Source organism: Vespa mandarinia, chromosome 10 (assembly GCF_050613455.1).
Source record: "Vespa mandarinia isolate Hongniang chromosome 10, ASM5061345v1, whole genome shotgun sequence".
NCBI classification, from domain to species: domain Eukaryota; kingdom Metazoa; phylum Arthropoda; class Insecta; order Hymenoptera; family Vespidae; genus Vespa; species Vespa mandarinia.
In genome coordinates this window covers 1565150-1579607 of record NC_140819.1, presented here as the reverse complement: position 1 = coordinate 1579607, position 14458 = coordinate 1565150, and the positions used below count along the sequence as shown (strand labels likewise).

Below are 14458 nucleotides of genomic sequence, written 5' to 3'. Positions count from 1 at the left end.
TGGAGCTTCTGTACGAGGCCAAGACTTTACGTTCGTAAAGGGAACGAACAAACTATAACAGTTACGGAGCTAAAATAAATGTAAGTGGATTCTCTCTGGGAAAACAACTAAATCAGAATTTTATTATGTAGAAAAGGCGTGTGCCAGAATAGCTCGTGGCAAATTCAAATGAAAAGAACCGAATGTAATTTTATATGTTACGGTAAATTTAACTCCTTTATCTAAGTCCTATCGTATACCATGAAAACAAATATAAAAATAAAACAAAATAAAATTGAAAATATAAATATTCAACGTAACGAAAATATTCTTAAATATATTTTATAAAACTATAAACTAAAAAGAACTAACTCAATCTACGACGATGAATTTCCAGGTAAGATATTTCTGGTTTTTTGAAGGTCTGCACATTTGACGTTGGGATTACGTTGCCTAACTTTCTGTTAACTTTCACGGTCATCTCGGTGGTAGCTTCCTCGTCGACATGAAAACTGCATTTCGTAGGAGAAGGTACAACCTTTTTAAGGAAAACCTTCTCTATGGGTTTTCGTGAGAAACTATCATCCTCCCTTTTCTTTCCCATTCCATTCGCTTTCTTCTTTCTTCCTTCGCCACGATTTACGCTCTCGTGCTTCTCTCTCTTCACCTCGGCCTCTTCTATTTTTTTCTTTTTCATCGTTGTCGTTGTCCTCGTCGTTGCTGTCGCCGTCGCCATCGTCGTCGCCGTCGTCGTCGTCGTCGAGAATTCTAACTGTCGAGACGTTTTCGCAAGTTTTCCTCTCGCAATTATCGCATTCCTACTGCCGAGAGTGTTCGGTTTCCTGTCGCGACTGCAATTCTGCACGGTTTCATTAAATCTTTCACCGTCTGTAAATATTTTTTCCTTTTCTTTTCCCTTTCCTTGTCTTTTCTTAATAATAATAATAATAAAAAAAAAAAGAAAAAATATCATCTCTTTTGTTCAATCGAAAACTTCCTTTTGCTTTATCAACGACGTCACTTATTACATACCTACCTCCTCTTCTTTTTCAATTGATTTTAACGACAAAAACATGATAATGTTCAAGCTTGAGCAAAGCTTGAAACATTTTATGCGTGTTAACATAAATAAAAATACAGAGCATTATATAGAAATCCTTTTTACTATTAAAGCGAGAATTAATGTTTCATCGAAAATAAGAAAGCCAAAACAATTCTTACTATTTATGGAAGACGATAGGGATGGAACATGTTTTAAATAAAAAGAAGGACGATTTTGTAATTTTGTCTCTTTTTGCTTGAGGTTAATTATAATATTATTTCTGTTCGAAATATTATCAATTTTTGAATTATAATCTATGTTCTCCAAAGAATCAACGGAGTATATTGACATCTCAAAAACAATTTCTTTTCATTATTCATAATTTTACAATTATAAAATAATGAATCACAATTAAGAAATATAAAAGATGTTGTTTTATCTATTAAAATCGATAGTACATAAACATTATATACTTAATATTTACTTATATAATAAATCTATACGTCTCGTTTTATTTAACGCGCATGTACCAATACTATTTCAGCTTTAAAAACTTTAGCAATCAAATATCTGTTAAGTAATAAATAACTGTTGGTAACTATCTTAACTATATTCATACATATATATATATATATATATAAAACTATATAAATTCCTTTCAATACATTTTTCCCATTTTTAAAATACTTACTATACTATCTAAATATTTTTATTTAATTTCGACCGAATATTTCGAGTCTCTACAAATATATATTATCAATTAACAATAAATATTGTTAATAATATATATAAAACGATATTTTTATCAATGGTTTTATTTCCAATCGTTTGGAAAACAATATAGTTGGTAGTACTGATTTTCAACTGATAAATTTAACACATGAGCATATTATATTTATGAATGACATATGTACATAAGTATTTATTTTGTGTTTAGTGAAGTATTTTTGATTAATTGTACACTTTCATTGACAAATTAAATAACTATTAAATATGAGTAAGACTAAGAAAAAGCAAAAGAAAGCTGCTGCTCTGGTAAGATATTTAGAGGTTATAACTTAGAGATATCAACTTTAAAGATATAACATTTGAAATAAATTGTTTATTACTAAAAAATATTATTGTTAATACATTTTATTGCAGAAAGAAAAGAGAAGGAAGACTTTGGTGCACAAAACTAATATAACGACTATTCAAAAGAAAAAGAAGACGAACCAAGTCAATAATTTAAAAAAAAGTAATAACATATCCGATAGTATGAAGAATATAAATGGTATTAGTTCTAATAATATAAAACAATTGATAAAAATAAAGAATGAAGCAATAGATCCAAAAAATATAATAGACAGTAATAGATCCAAAAAAAAGAAAATGAAAAGAAATAAAATACAATTGCAACAAGCTAATGGTAAAAATAAACAGAATAAAGAAACTGTTAAAAGTACGTTAATGTCTCAACATAATCAGACAAAACAATTAAATGCAAAAGGTACAATGAAGAAAAAAAATAATTCTATAAACAAAATTCTGAAACTAAAGAAAATTACAGAAAAAAGAGTTAGATATGCAAAAGATGATAAAGTTATTTCTATAAATAATACAGAATTAGTTAATGATAAAAACAATAGCAAGATTAAGAAAGATTCTAAAGTAAATATCCAACTTTTAAGAGAAATGCTTGCTACGAAAGAAAAATCTGAAAAAAAGCCAAAAAAAATTAAGGAAACATTACCATTAAGAGAAAGGATGATGATGAAATTGAAAGCATCAAGATTTAGATATTTGAATGAAACTTTATATAATAATACTAGTACACAATCTAAAAAATATTTTAAAGAAGATCCCGATTCTTTTATAGCCTACCACGATGGATATAAACAACAAGTTGCTCAGTGGCCTTTAAATCCTTTAGACGTTATAATAGCATCTATTAAAAATATGTTAGTTCATTTTTTTATTTTATCTACAAAATTATCATTAATAAAGAGGGGGAGAGAGAGAGAGAGAGAGAGAGAGAGAAAGAGAGAGAGAGAGAGAGAGAAAGAGAATTTTATTTAAAAATATATTAAAATATATTTAATGATTACAGGCCTAATGATTATATAATAGCTGATTTTGGATGTGGAGAGGCAATGCTTGCAGCATCAATTCAACAAAAAACACATTCATTTGATTTAATTTCTGTAAATGAAAAAGTACAAGCATGTGACATGTCCCATACACCACTTTTAACAAACAGTGTACACATTGTTGTATTCTGTTTATCTTTAATGGGTACAAATCTTGGTGATTATATATTAGAAGCAAATAGAGTTCTTAAAAAGGAGTAAGTAACATTAACAAAATATTACAACTTATATAATAAAATTAAATATTACAAATGTTACTTTTGTTTCAGTGGTATTTTGAAAATTGCTGAAATTGAAAGTCGATTTGACCATATAGAAGACTTTATTAAACTTTTAAATGATTATGGTTTTATGAATACATGGAAAGATTTATCTCAGAATTTATTTTACTTTTTGGATTTCAAAAAAATAAAAGACATTATTACTAATAAAAGTAAACTGCCAATGATTACTTTAAAGTCGTGTTTATACAAAAAGAGATGAATAGATAAATTATAATGACATGTAAATATTTTTTTTTTAAGAAAATAAAAAAAAGTCTCTCCTTTTTATTTATTTTGGTATAACACGAATGTTTTAAAAAAGTCAAAATATTACCAAGTAACAGATGAAAACTTGTTCCATAAACGAATATTGCTCAATGTTTACTTTTCTTGAAGTAAAACATTTAACATAATATGGATAGTTAATGTACGTGCCGGCTTAAACAAAGTACTTATCTTACAGCACATTGTTCTATACGACACAATTGATAAATTAATATAATATGCAAATTATGTAAAAATATATAAAATTATTTATCTTCGCACGATGAATATTATATTTAACAAAAATAGAAAAAAAACACGATCTTAATAATTTATATAAACATACATATAACTCTTAATTTATAAAATGCACTTTAAAATATTTCTAAATTACTTAGATTTATTTCTTCCGAAATGTTTTCCACTTCGTCTTTCAAATCTTCTATTCTTTCTAAAACTAGAAGCTGTAGAGCAAAATAGATTAAATGTTACAACAGACACTTAGTTAATATGCAAGATATTATTTAATTATAAACTTACGTTAGCTGCAGTAATAATTTGTATAGCAATTCGTTTCGTAAGATACTGTATTTTTTGTTGCATTTCGTATGGGTTTGCCTTAGCTATAGATTGCAAAGTTGTATACCCAGCATTGTACAACTGATATGCTCTACCCTATTAAAACGAATGAAAAGAAGTTTTAATTTTGATAATTAACAGTAAATTGAAACAATATACCATTTTCACTGTTGGAAGTTGCATCAATATTTCCAGTTCTGAAGGACAACAATAAGATAACTTTTTGCTAAAAGTATTTAATAAATCTCGAAATGCCCAAAATTCATCAAACTCCTATAAACAAAATTAAGAATTATAAGATTTATTTAATTAAACATATAATAAAGTTAATTAAACATTTACCTGACAAAATCTAACAACAGAAAAAGAGAAAGATGATACTGTGTTCAATAAATTTTGTACAATTCCTCTGTTTACTTGATATTTTTCAGCTACAAAATGAATTGTATGATGATTCCATAATTCATAAATCATTAAAGTCACATAAAATCTCTGAAGTACTTTAAAATTTACATTCTGTGTTTTAAAATATAATTATTAAAATATAATTTTATACCCAAAAATAAAATATAATTAGATATTAAACTACCATACCTTTGATATTATTCCACAATGTAATTTAGTTATTATAAATTCATTTATTCCTATAAGTCTTACTATTTCCATTTGAACGTCTGATAATTTTGTTATCTACAAGTAAAATGTTGTGTTTCCCATTTAGCAAAAATAAACATTTATGATATTATATATAATAAATAATCTTATTTACTTACTGCATCATAATACACAGATCCTATTGGTTGTATTTGATTTAATATGTTATAAGGAGTCATCAAATACAGAAGATGAAGATAATCAGTTAAAATTAAATGTTTTTGTGCTGTTTTTAAATCTTCATATAATTCATATGCAGACTGCAAATCTATACCAGCTACAACATAATTTTATCCAATATTAAACAAAAAATCTTTAAAATCAGTATCATAAAATTGACAACAAGTAATAACTATGAATAAGTAACAAGTATTTTATAAATTATACCTTTGATGGCAGCACGTCCTAAATCACAAAGTTCTAATTTAGTTTTAGATGTGAGAGCCATTATTTGTTTTTTATTTGTTACTTCAGAATCTACTATACATATGGTTTCTTGAGATGGAATAGTAATACTTATGGATTTAATAATATTACATTTATCCATTGTATGAATTTTTAAAACACCATTTTTAAGTAGAATACGTATTGTTTCGTCCATAATCTGTTTAATATTAATATTCAAACGTTTCTGCTGAACACTAAGTAAACTCTTTGCAATTAAAGCATACAATTCAAATCGAGTTGTTGCTATAGATAATAATATAGCACTTAAAATAAGATTATTTATACCTCTATCTTTTTCTATATGTAAAGTGCTTAATGAGTCATCCATTTTTGATATCAAAAGTTCCTTGACCTGTGTGGTACAGAGTATAACTCTATTAAGTACTTAAAATATAATATATAAATATAATTGTGTTATATATTATACTACCTGTGGAATTTCATGACTCCTACAAATAAGTATACTTTCTCCAATATTTCCTAACCCAGCACGACCAGCTCTTCCTATCATTTGTTTATATTTACTAATATTTAAAAATTGTCTACCAACATATGGACTTCTCAATATGACCTATCAATTCATATTATAGTAAATAAAAAATATACAATAATTGTTCAAATATTTTTTTTCATTTGAACTACTTACTCTTCTTGCTGGTAAATTTATACCTGCTGCTAAAGTTGATGTACAACATATTACACAAAGAACCTCTTCTCTAAAAGCATCCTCTAATAATCTCCGTTCTTCGGATGTAAGACCAGAATGATGATAAGCTACACCAAATTTTATTGTTTGTTTCAGAATTGGACATAAACCTTCTTCTCTTGTAAGTGCATTTAATAATTTTTCTTTTTCTGCCTTTTTATGGTTTTCCAAGGACCTAAAATAAAATATAACTTCACATAAATTACTTATACGTCAATATATTACAGATCTTATTTAATTGATATATATAATATACCTGAATAATACTTTAGTCATAAGTAACGCAATATTTTCACAATTTTTTCGATTAGAACAAAATATAAGACATGAATCCTTTGGTACAATATCCATAACTAAACCTCCAATTTTATCTGGATCTATCACATTAGCTTTTTTTGAATACTTCAAAAAACAAGTATAGTGATAATATAAATATACATAGCAAAAAAAAAATTGATAAAATTATTTTTATTATCAGTAACTTACAGGAAAATGTATTTTTTTCATATCTGTTAATACTTCTTCCTTATGTATATCAATTAACCACATATCATCTTGGCATTTTACATATTCCTGTATTTTAATAGGTCGAAAGGTTCCAGTATATAACTCTGCATTCAAAAACTGGGCTACCTCTTCTAAATTTCCTATAGTTGCACTCATTCCAACTATGTGTATATCTTCTAAAAAATCATAAATCAAAACACATAGAGAAAAATTTTATAGAATTATTACAGTAAAATAGCGGTAATTGATTTAACCATTAATATACATAATTTTTGTAAGAAGACTTTCCAATGTAGCACCACGACCACCATTTTCACCAAGTAAATGTAATTCATCAACTATCAAAAGGCCTATCTGCAATTAAAGTGAAGATTATATAAACTTTTTATTTATAAATTTATTATATAAATTTACATTACTAGCACATTTCACTTACTTCATTTAGTCTTTTTAATTCTATTAAACTATTAATCAATCCTAATGCCTTTTCTATTGTACATATATAAATAGTATTCTTTTTACGTCGTTTCTTAGGAGGATAATGACCTTTTGTAGCAGCATATTCTTCCACCAAAAAACCTAATTCTATAGCAAATGGTGTCATTGTTTGGATCTACATATCATAAAATCATAAATATATTTTTTAATGTATAAATGTATAAATTTTAAGGTATAAATTTAATGTCCATAAAATTAAATTTTTTTAAATATATGAGATTATATACCTTTTCTTGTACTATTGCAACAAATGGAAGAATGAAGATAACATTTTTTTTGTTACATATAATTTCTTTAAGCATTAGAATTTCTGCTACTAAAGTTTTACCCCCACTAGTTGGAAGTGCATAAATTAAATTTTTTCTATTTTTTACAGCATCTAATTGCAAACATTCATCCTGCCAACCTTACAAACGTATATAATATAAAAAATAAAATAAATATTTGTTTATTTGTATTATACTTACTATATAATGTATTAAAACCCTTTATCTTATAAATTAATTGTTTTACAGCAACCGGAAGTCCATAAAAAGAATGAATGCTGTCAGTTTTTTTATTGAACTGTATGGTTTCTTTCGTAGACTCTTCATTATCAAAGCACAATTTTTTTTTTGTATTAATATCATCTATAATTGATTTTTTATCTTCTGAAATATTTAAAATTAATTATATATATTCTGATATGCTATTATACAAATTTTGTTTTACTTATAATTCAATTATATATCTATATAGTTATTTAAATTACCTAACTTATTTTGTTCTATGCTTTTATTAGAAATATCAATTATATCAAATATATCATTTTGGCTTGTATCATCTGTCTCATCATCAACATTATAAAATTCGCTAAATGTTACGTCCAATAAACTGCATTGTTTCCAAACATTTTCATCTTCCAAAGATTTATCCGATGATTTAATTAAATCAGTTGTTTTCATTGTCTTAATTTCCTGTCCAAATGTTTGTTTTCTACATATTTGTAACAAATTGGTAGTTGACTGTGTTTTAAAAGTAGTTTTTGCTTCTTTATCTTCAGTGAAATTTAAATTTTGAATTTCATTACAAGCTTTATCTTCAATATTTTGTAATAATGTATCATCTAATGAAAGTATAGAAGTAATAGGATTTATAGATTCAGGCGTTACTCCTATATTTGCTTCTATTAATGTATTATTACAGCAATTATCAGCATCAAATATATTCAAATCAAAAAGTGAATTCGTATTATTAGACATACTTTTGTTTACAATCTTATCAAACAATTTTACATTATATAAAATCTTGTAAAAACACTTGTACAGAAAAGTACGATTACGAGAAGTATATTTATATTATAAATACGTGATTTTAAATTAAATGGGCAATTGATAGACACACACATTGATAGGCAATAATAGTAGGCAACAGTATGTTCGAATCCACCAATGAAAGTGCTGAAGTTAGTTACAGTTCATGTTTATATTATCATTAAAGGTATACAGATAACTGATATTAGAATCAATGGGAAATAACTGCATTTGTCCAAAGTACAATCGTCTTACAACAGATGACTCCACTTTTTATTTCTAAATATTGAGTTGGCAACTAAATGATTGCGGATTTTGTCGATAGATGGATTTTACACTTTCCGCAATCACTTAATTGCCAACCTAATATCAATCATTCGAAAAGAATGATAAATTCCGATCTTTGGATTCTTATTTAAAAAAAACGTAATTATTCTATTTTCTTATGATAATAGTAATGTTGTCGACAAATATTAGCCCTACAAACGACAAAATTAAAATGAATCAAAAGCCTGATGCGACTTATATTACATTTTATATTATGGACTGATTTCTAATAGTCATCATCCTTTTATTACTATCTGATATATATATATATATATATATATATATATATATATATATTATATATATGCATTATCGGAACATGAGGCAATACGCACATACGTACGTATATATATATATACATTCAACAAAATAATTATTTTTGATAGTAGCACACAGCGCCTTCTTCTTGCAATAGATGATTCGTAAAGAATCAGTAGAAGCTTCCTATCGTCGTCACAACAGCGCAACTGCTAAAGTTGTACGTCACTTGTTCGTAATATCAATCAATTTTAACGTATTTACATTAAATAAAAAGCTGTAATTATTCGAATTTTAGACAAAGTCTTTGAAAGTAATCAAGTGTCTATAAACGCATAGTGATATAAAATGAAGGAGATATTAATCGCGCTTTGCGCGATTTTAGCTGGTAAGTATCGTTCTTTGTTCTTTCACGACGTAGTTATCTTACTACTTCCATATCGATTGTTTATATCAAAATGGCAAATAAATGACAGGAATGTTTTGTAATTCCCTTTTCTATTCTTGTTTTATTTTATTTTATTATATTTAAATATTTAAATTAAATGTATCACTGTATACGACTTTACATTTAAAAAAATAGTCATGATAATGATCCTTAAAAAAGAACTCGTCAATCTTGAATTTTTATTACTTAGAAGAAAGGAACATTTATTGAGCACATAAGGAAGATGACTCAGGCATTAATAATGTGCTTCAGGAAACATTAATCATACTTTGAATATGTAGAATTTGTAATTCCTTCAATATTAATGTACATTAAAATGTTAATACATTAAAAAGTTAATATGCATTAAAATTGTTTTCTTTATCTTTGTTTTGTAGTATCCACAGCTAAATCAATTATTACAGCAGAAAGTGCGCCCTATCTTTTGGGAGCTAAAGAATGTACATGGGGTCCATCTTATTGGTGTCATAATATAACGTAAGTTTAGTAATATATATATTTAATATAAAATATGAAAATAAATATTACCTATAAATACTGTACTATAGAAAAAAATTTTGTTAAACTTTGTTTTAATAGTATTTAGAGTAAATACATTGTTTGTTATTTCAAGAAAGTTTCTTTAGAGATTTATATGGTTATCTATAAATAAGGTGTCAAAGTTTAATTTATTCATATTTAGAATATTATTTGTATCAATACTTAACTATAAAATAACCAGACTCTTTCTTTTTCAAATAATAGAACTTCTGCAAATTGCAATGCCACCCATCACTGTATTAAAAAGGTTTGGGAGAAAATGGAAGTACCAGAAGATAATGATACAGTTTGTGGAGTATGTAAAGACATGGTGCAACAGGCACGAGATCAACTGGAAAGTAATCAGACTCAACAAGATTTGAAAGCAGTCTTTGAAGGCAGTTGCAAGTTGATTCATATTAATCCAATAGTAGAAGAATGTATAAAACTTGTTGATCAATTCATTCCTGAACTTGTGGAAACTTTGGCTTCTCAAATGAATCCATCTGTAGTATGTTCTGTAGCAGGTCTCTGTAATTCAGCACATATTGATATATTACTGAGTAAATTTAAAGAACAAACATCAGAGGTAAGATTATCATTTCTTTTTTTATAATGTAAGCTTCTTTATATTTATAGCAGTGGAAAAATAACCTATTGACATATAAATACATATATATGATACAGCTCTTAAATGTTTATGAATGTTTTAAGATTAGATATTGCTAAACATAAAACACAGTCTAGTATAAATAAGGAGTGAGCCAAGTTTTTATACGTTTCAATATAACAAAGCATTCTTATTAAAATGTAAGGGTATTATTTTTTATGAAATTATATTTTTAGAATAAGAAAATAAAATCCATTTCATTGGAGAAAGATGAACTCGAACCTGATGAATGTTCTAAATGTTTTACGATTGCAACACATATGGAATATAATTTAAAAGATATATCAAAGGACAAAATGTTGCAACAGATGCTCGATATTTGTGGAAATTTCAGCTCATTTTCAGATGCTTGCTCATCCATAATTCTGACATACTTTGATACGATTTACTCTCATCTTCAAGACAACTTCAATGCACAGAATATATGTCATTTATCAGGCCAGTGTAGTGATAAGTTCCACAAACATGAAGATGGAACTGTAAAGGTATACATGATAAATATTACACAATAACAAAAAAATATATATATATTAAATTTATTATAAACATTAAATTACAGCCTATAAATGTAGAAATAAGGCCACTTTCCAGTGTTGGTATGGTTGAAGTTGATGATGATCTTCCATGCAAACTATGTGAACAGCTTGTAGGTCATTTAAAAGATTTGTTAGTAGCAAACACTACAGAAGCTGAATTTCATTTAGTGCTTCAAGGTCTTTGTAAACAAACGAAATCTTTTGCTACTGAAGTATGTATTCTGTCTTTATTAACTAGTTTTTCTATTTAACTCTCTACAGTTACATAATTTAATTATGTATTTATATAGTGCAAGGCAATTGTTGATGAATATTATCCAGAAATATATACATATCTCACGACAAAGTTAAATGGCAACCTTGTGTGTCAAATGTCTGGAATCTGTCCCAGTCCAGGAAAGAGAATAACTGTATGTAATAGTTATGTAAAGCATAGTTTAAAATTAGCAAATATAATCATTATGTTAAATATATGTTTACTTTACTATACAGGGTTCAATTGCACCTCTGATTCCTATAAAAGCTGCAGAAATTGGTCTACATATTTTAAATAAGAAAATTGATACAGAAATTGATAATAAACATCATAACACAGAAATAGAAGAAATGCAATTACCAATAGAAAGATATGGTCTTTCTTTAACTGGTCCAAGAACATTAACAGGTGTTGACAGCAAAGAAGGATGTGAATTATGTGAATATGTGCTGCATTATGTACAAATCGCTATTACGGATCCTACTAATGAGGTATTAATTATTGGATTAAGCTTTATGATAGAATTTGAAAAATAATAATTATGATTTTGATTTCTTTTCAAGGAAAAAGTAAAACAAATTATTGGAAAAATATGTAAGAAATTACCAAACAGTGTTGAAAGTGAGTGTGAACAATTTATTAATACTTATGGAGATGCAGTTGTAGCTCTTTTAGCTCAAGAGATCGATCCATCTCAGGTAAATATATAATTTTCTTAACAATATTAGATATTCATGTAACTTTTAAACAAAGAAAAAACATTGAAATATATCATGAGATTTTATTTAGGTATGTCCAATGATACATATATGCCCATCAGAAGAGCTGATAGAACTTTGGAATAAAGCTCCTAAAGGCTACATAATTGAAAGACATGATAAACCAAGTTGCCCATTATGTTTACTTGCTCTAACACAAATCTATAATACTATTAAGGACAACAAAACAGAAGTAATTAAATTAGTTCATTAAATCAGATCTTTCGTTTAGATTTTTTTTTTACATATTTTTTTATGTTATGTTCAGGTTAAAATAAAAGATGAACTTGATAAATTATGCAGTCATTTGCCAAACTCTTTGATTGATCAGTGTACAGATTTTGTAAAAGAGTATAGTAAGGAACTAGTGGAAATGTTACTTGCTGATCTTACACCAAAAGAAATTTGTGTTTATATCAAGTTGTGCAATCCGGAGGAAGATCCAGGACCAAGAAACTTATTCTTAACTGATAAAGATGGTGAAATAAGTAAGTCTAATTAATGATTATTAATGATTAGACAAATTTATAATTTATAAAATGTATTATTATTATTTTTTTTTTTTTTTTTTTTTTTTTTTTTTTTAATTCAGTGACTAATGAGATACCTGACTTTTTGCCACTACAACCGAATATTAAAAATAAAGTAAAGGATAGTACAACTTGCGTTATGTGTGAATTTGTGATGCAATATATTGATAAAGAAATGACCAAGAAAAAAAACAGAGATGAAATCGAACATATCGTTTATGGTATTTGCAAACATCTTCCAAAGACAATTTCTAAGGAATGTAATAATTTCGTTAGCCAATATGCCGATGCTGTAATACAAATTCTTTCGGAGGATGTTACACCAAAAGAAGTTTGTACGATGATCGGTTTCTGTACAGTTGATACGAGAAAGATAAAAGGTATCGTATTTATATTTCTTTGTTCTGATATCTTAATAAGTTTGATTATATATAATATATATATATACACACACAATATTTGTTTACAATTCTAATAGAATCTATGGAAGAATGCGCTTTATGTCAATTGGTTATATCGACAATCGATAAACTTCTGGATAATCCTAAAGTAGATAGCGATATCGAAGAGGTCGTATCGAAGATTTGCAAATATATGCCAGCAAACAAACAAAATAAAGTAAATTAAATTATTATAATAAATCTTCATGTATAGGTTTTTGAATAATACAATTATACATAAGCGGTATATATCATATGTTTTAGTGCGTTATGATGATGGAGGTATACGAACAAAGTATAATAAACATAATTAAATCACATGGTGATGTTAAGAAAATATGTAGTAAAATTGTACTGTGTTCGAAGAATGATTATCTCGCTATGATGTTAATGCCTGCACGTATCAAACCATCCGATATGACAAATGAAAAATGTAAATGGGGCCAGAATTATTGGTGTAAGAATTATGAGAATGCTGTCAAATGCAAGGTTTGCGTAAAATTTTTTCTTCTTTTTTATACATAATAAGAAAATCTTTTTATGAATATTACTATTCATTTGATCTTGTTTTATTCTATTAAGGCTGTAGAGTATTGTAGGAAGAATATATGGAAAGATTTTGCAATTGGACAAAAATAATCCATGATTCCAATATCACCTGGAAATTAAATCCGCATAAGCAGCAATACATCATGGTGTTTCTTTAGATAAGAAGCCAGTTATTATAATAATATGTTAATGATATATGTTCGTGGCAATTTATTTTAAACAAAAAAAAAAAAAATAAATAAATACATAAAAATAAGTAGATTGTCAAGGATATAGCGAATGAAAAGATCTTCCAAGATTATTATTCGCAACTAAAATTTGTTTATATAGTTTTTTTTGAATGTAAGAAGATAACTATATATGTCATTATTAATATTGCTGCAAATAAATTGCTTTAGCTTTTATAAAATTTGAGTCTTGTAATAATTATTATTATAATGAAAGATTTTAATCTCACATTTCTTAGTTCTTTAAAAATGAGATTAAATAAGTGTATTTTATTTACGCAAAGTTATGCGATTTATTCTAAAATAAATGTTTGCACTAATTTAAAATTCATTGTGATAATTATATTTCAAAATAAAGCTTCTATCTCGATGCTTAAATAACATCGATGATTAATAATAATTATAATCTAATATGTTAAGTTTCGATATTTTGTAAAGTATATAATCTGTAATCAAATATTATACATCAATGACATGTAACTCTATTATCAATATAAAATGTAATAATATGTCCTTTCTGCTTTAAGAACGGTTTAGTAATAGTAACACTGGTATCATTTTAAGTTATCATAATTTATAT

At 26.4% G+C, this 14458-nt stretch overlaps 3 protein-coding genes across 6 annotated transcripts; 2 read left to right on the top strand and 1 right to left on the bottom strand.

Annotated features, from left to right (window-relative positions):
- Window positions 1–1874: 1874 nt before the first annotated feature.
- Window positions 1875–3633, top strand: LOC118444810 (uncharacterized). Of its 2 annotated transcripts, none has more exons than XM_035873466.2 (4): window positions 1875–2056; window positions 2165–2961; window positions 3111–3347; window positions 3420–3633. In XM_035873466.2, the coding sequence occupies exons 1-4, from the start codon at window positions 2015–2017 to the stop codon at window positions 3631–3633; spliced, it is 1290 nt and encodes a 429-aa protein (XP_035729359.2). In that variant the 5' UTR covers window positions 1875–2014. The 2 variants fall into 2 exon arrangements, with proteins under 2 accessions (XP_035729359.2, XP_085516156.1); XM_085660030.1 differs by having other exon boundaries at window positions 1908–2056; window positions 2169–2961.
- Window positions 3634–3998: 365 nt separating this feature from the next.
- mus301 (mutagen-sensitive 301) lies at window positions 3999–8897 on the bottom strand. Of its 3 annotated transcripts, none has more exons than XM_035873449.2 (16): window positions 7820–8896; window positions 7536–7718; window positions 7296–7474; window positions 7007–7183; window positions 6825–6924; window positions 6550–6746; window positions 6320–6465; window positions 6004–6238; window positions 5788–5928; window positions 5298–5709; window positions 5030–5187; window positions 4851–4946; window positions 4599–4772; window positions 4416–4529; window positions 4218–4352; window positions 3999–4141 (listed from the first exon to the last, which is right to left on the bottom strand). In XM_035873449.2, the coding sequence occupies exons 1-16, from the start codon at window positions 8307–8309 to the stop codon at window positions 4052–4054; spliced, it is 3027 nt and encodes a 1008-aa protein (XP_035729342.2). In that variant the 5' UTR covers window positions 8310–8896; the 3' UTR covers window positions 3999–4051. The 3 variants fall into 3 exon arrangements, 2 of the variants coding, with proteins under 2 accessions (XP_035729342.2, XP_035729343.2); XM_035873450.2 differs by having other exon boundaries at window positions 7296–7447; XR_014982683.1 differs by lacking the exons at window positions 3999–4141; window positions 4218–4352 and having other exon boundaries at window positions 4599–4687; window positions 7820–8897.
- Window positions 8898–9091: 194 nt separating this feature from the next.
- Window positions 9092–14095, top strand: Sap-r (prosaposin). Its single transcript, XM_035873451.2, has 14 exons — window positions 9092–9333; window positions 9771–9870; window positions 10138–10501; window positions 10759–11067; window positions 11142–11330; window positions 11409–11528; window positions 11611–11865; window positions 11938–12072; window positions 12164–12325; window positions 12401–12620; window positions 12725–13042; window positions 13141–13280; window positions 13367–13591; window positions 13685–14095. The coding sequence occupies exons 1-14, from the start codon at window positions 9294–9296 to the stop codon at window positions 13739–13741; spliced, it is 2634 nt and encodes an 877-aa protein (XP_035729344.2). The 5' UTR covers window positions 9092–9293; the 3' UTR covers window positions 13742–14095.
- Window positions 14096–14458: the final 363 nt, after the last annotated feature.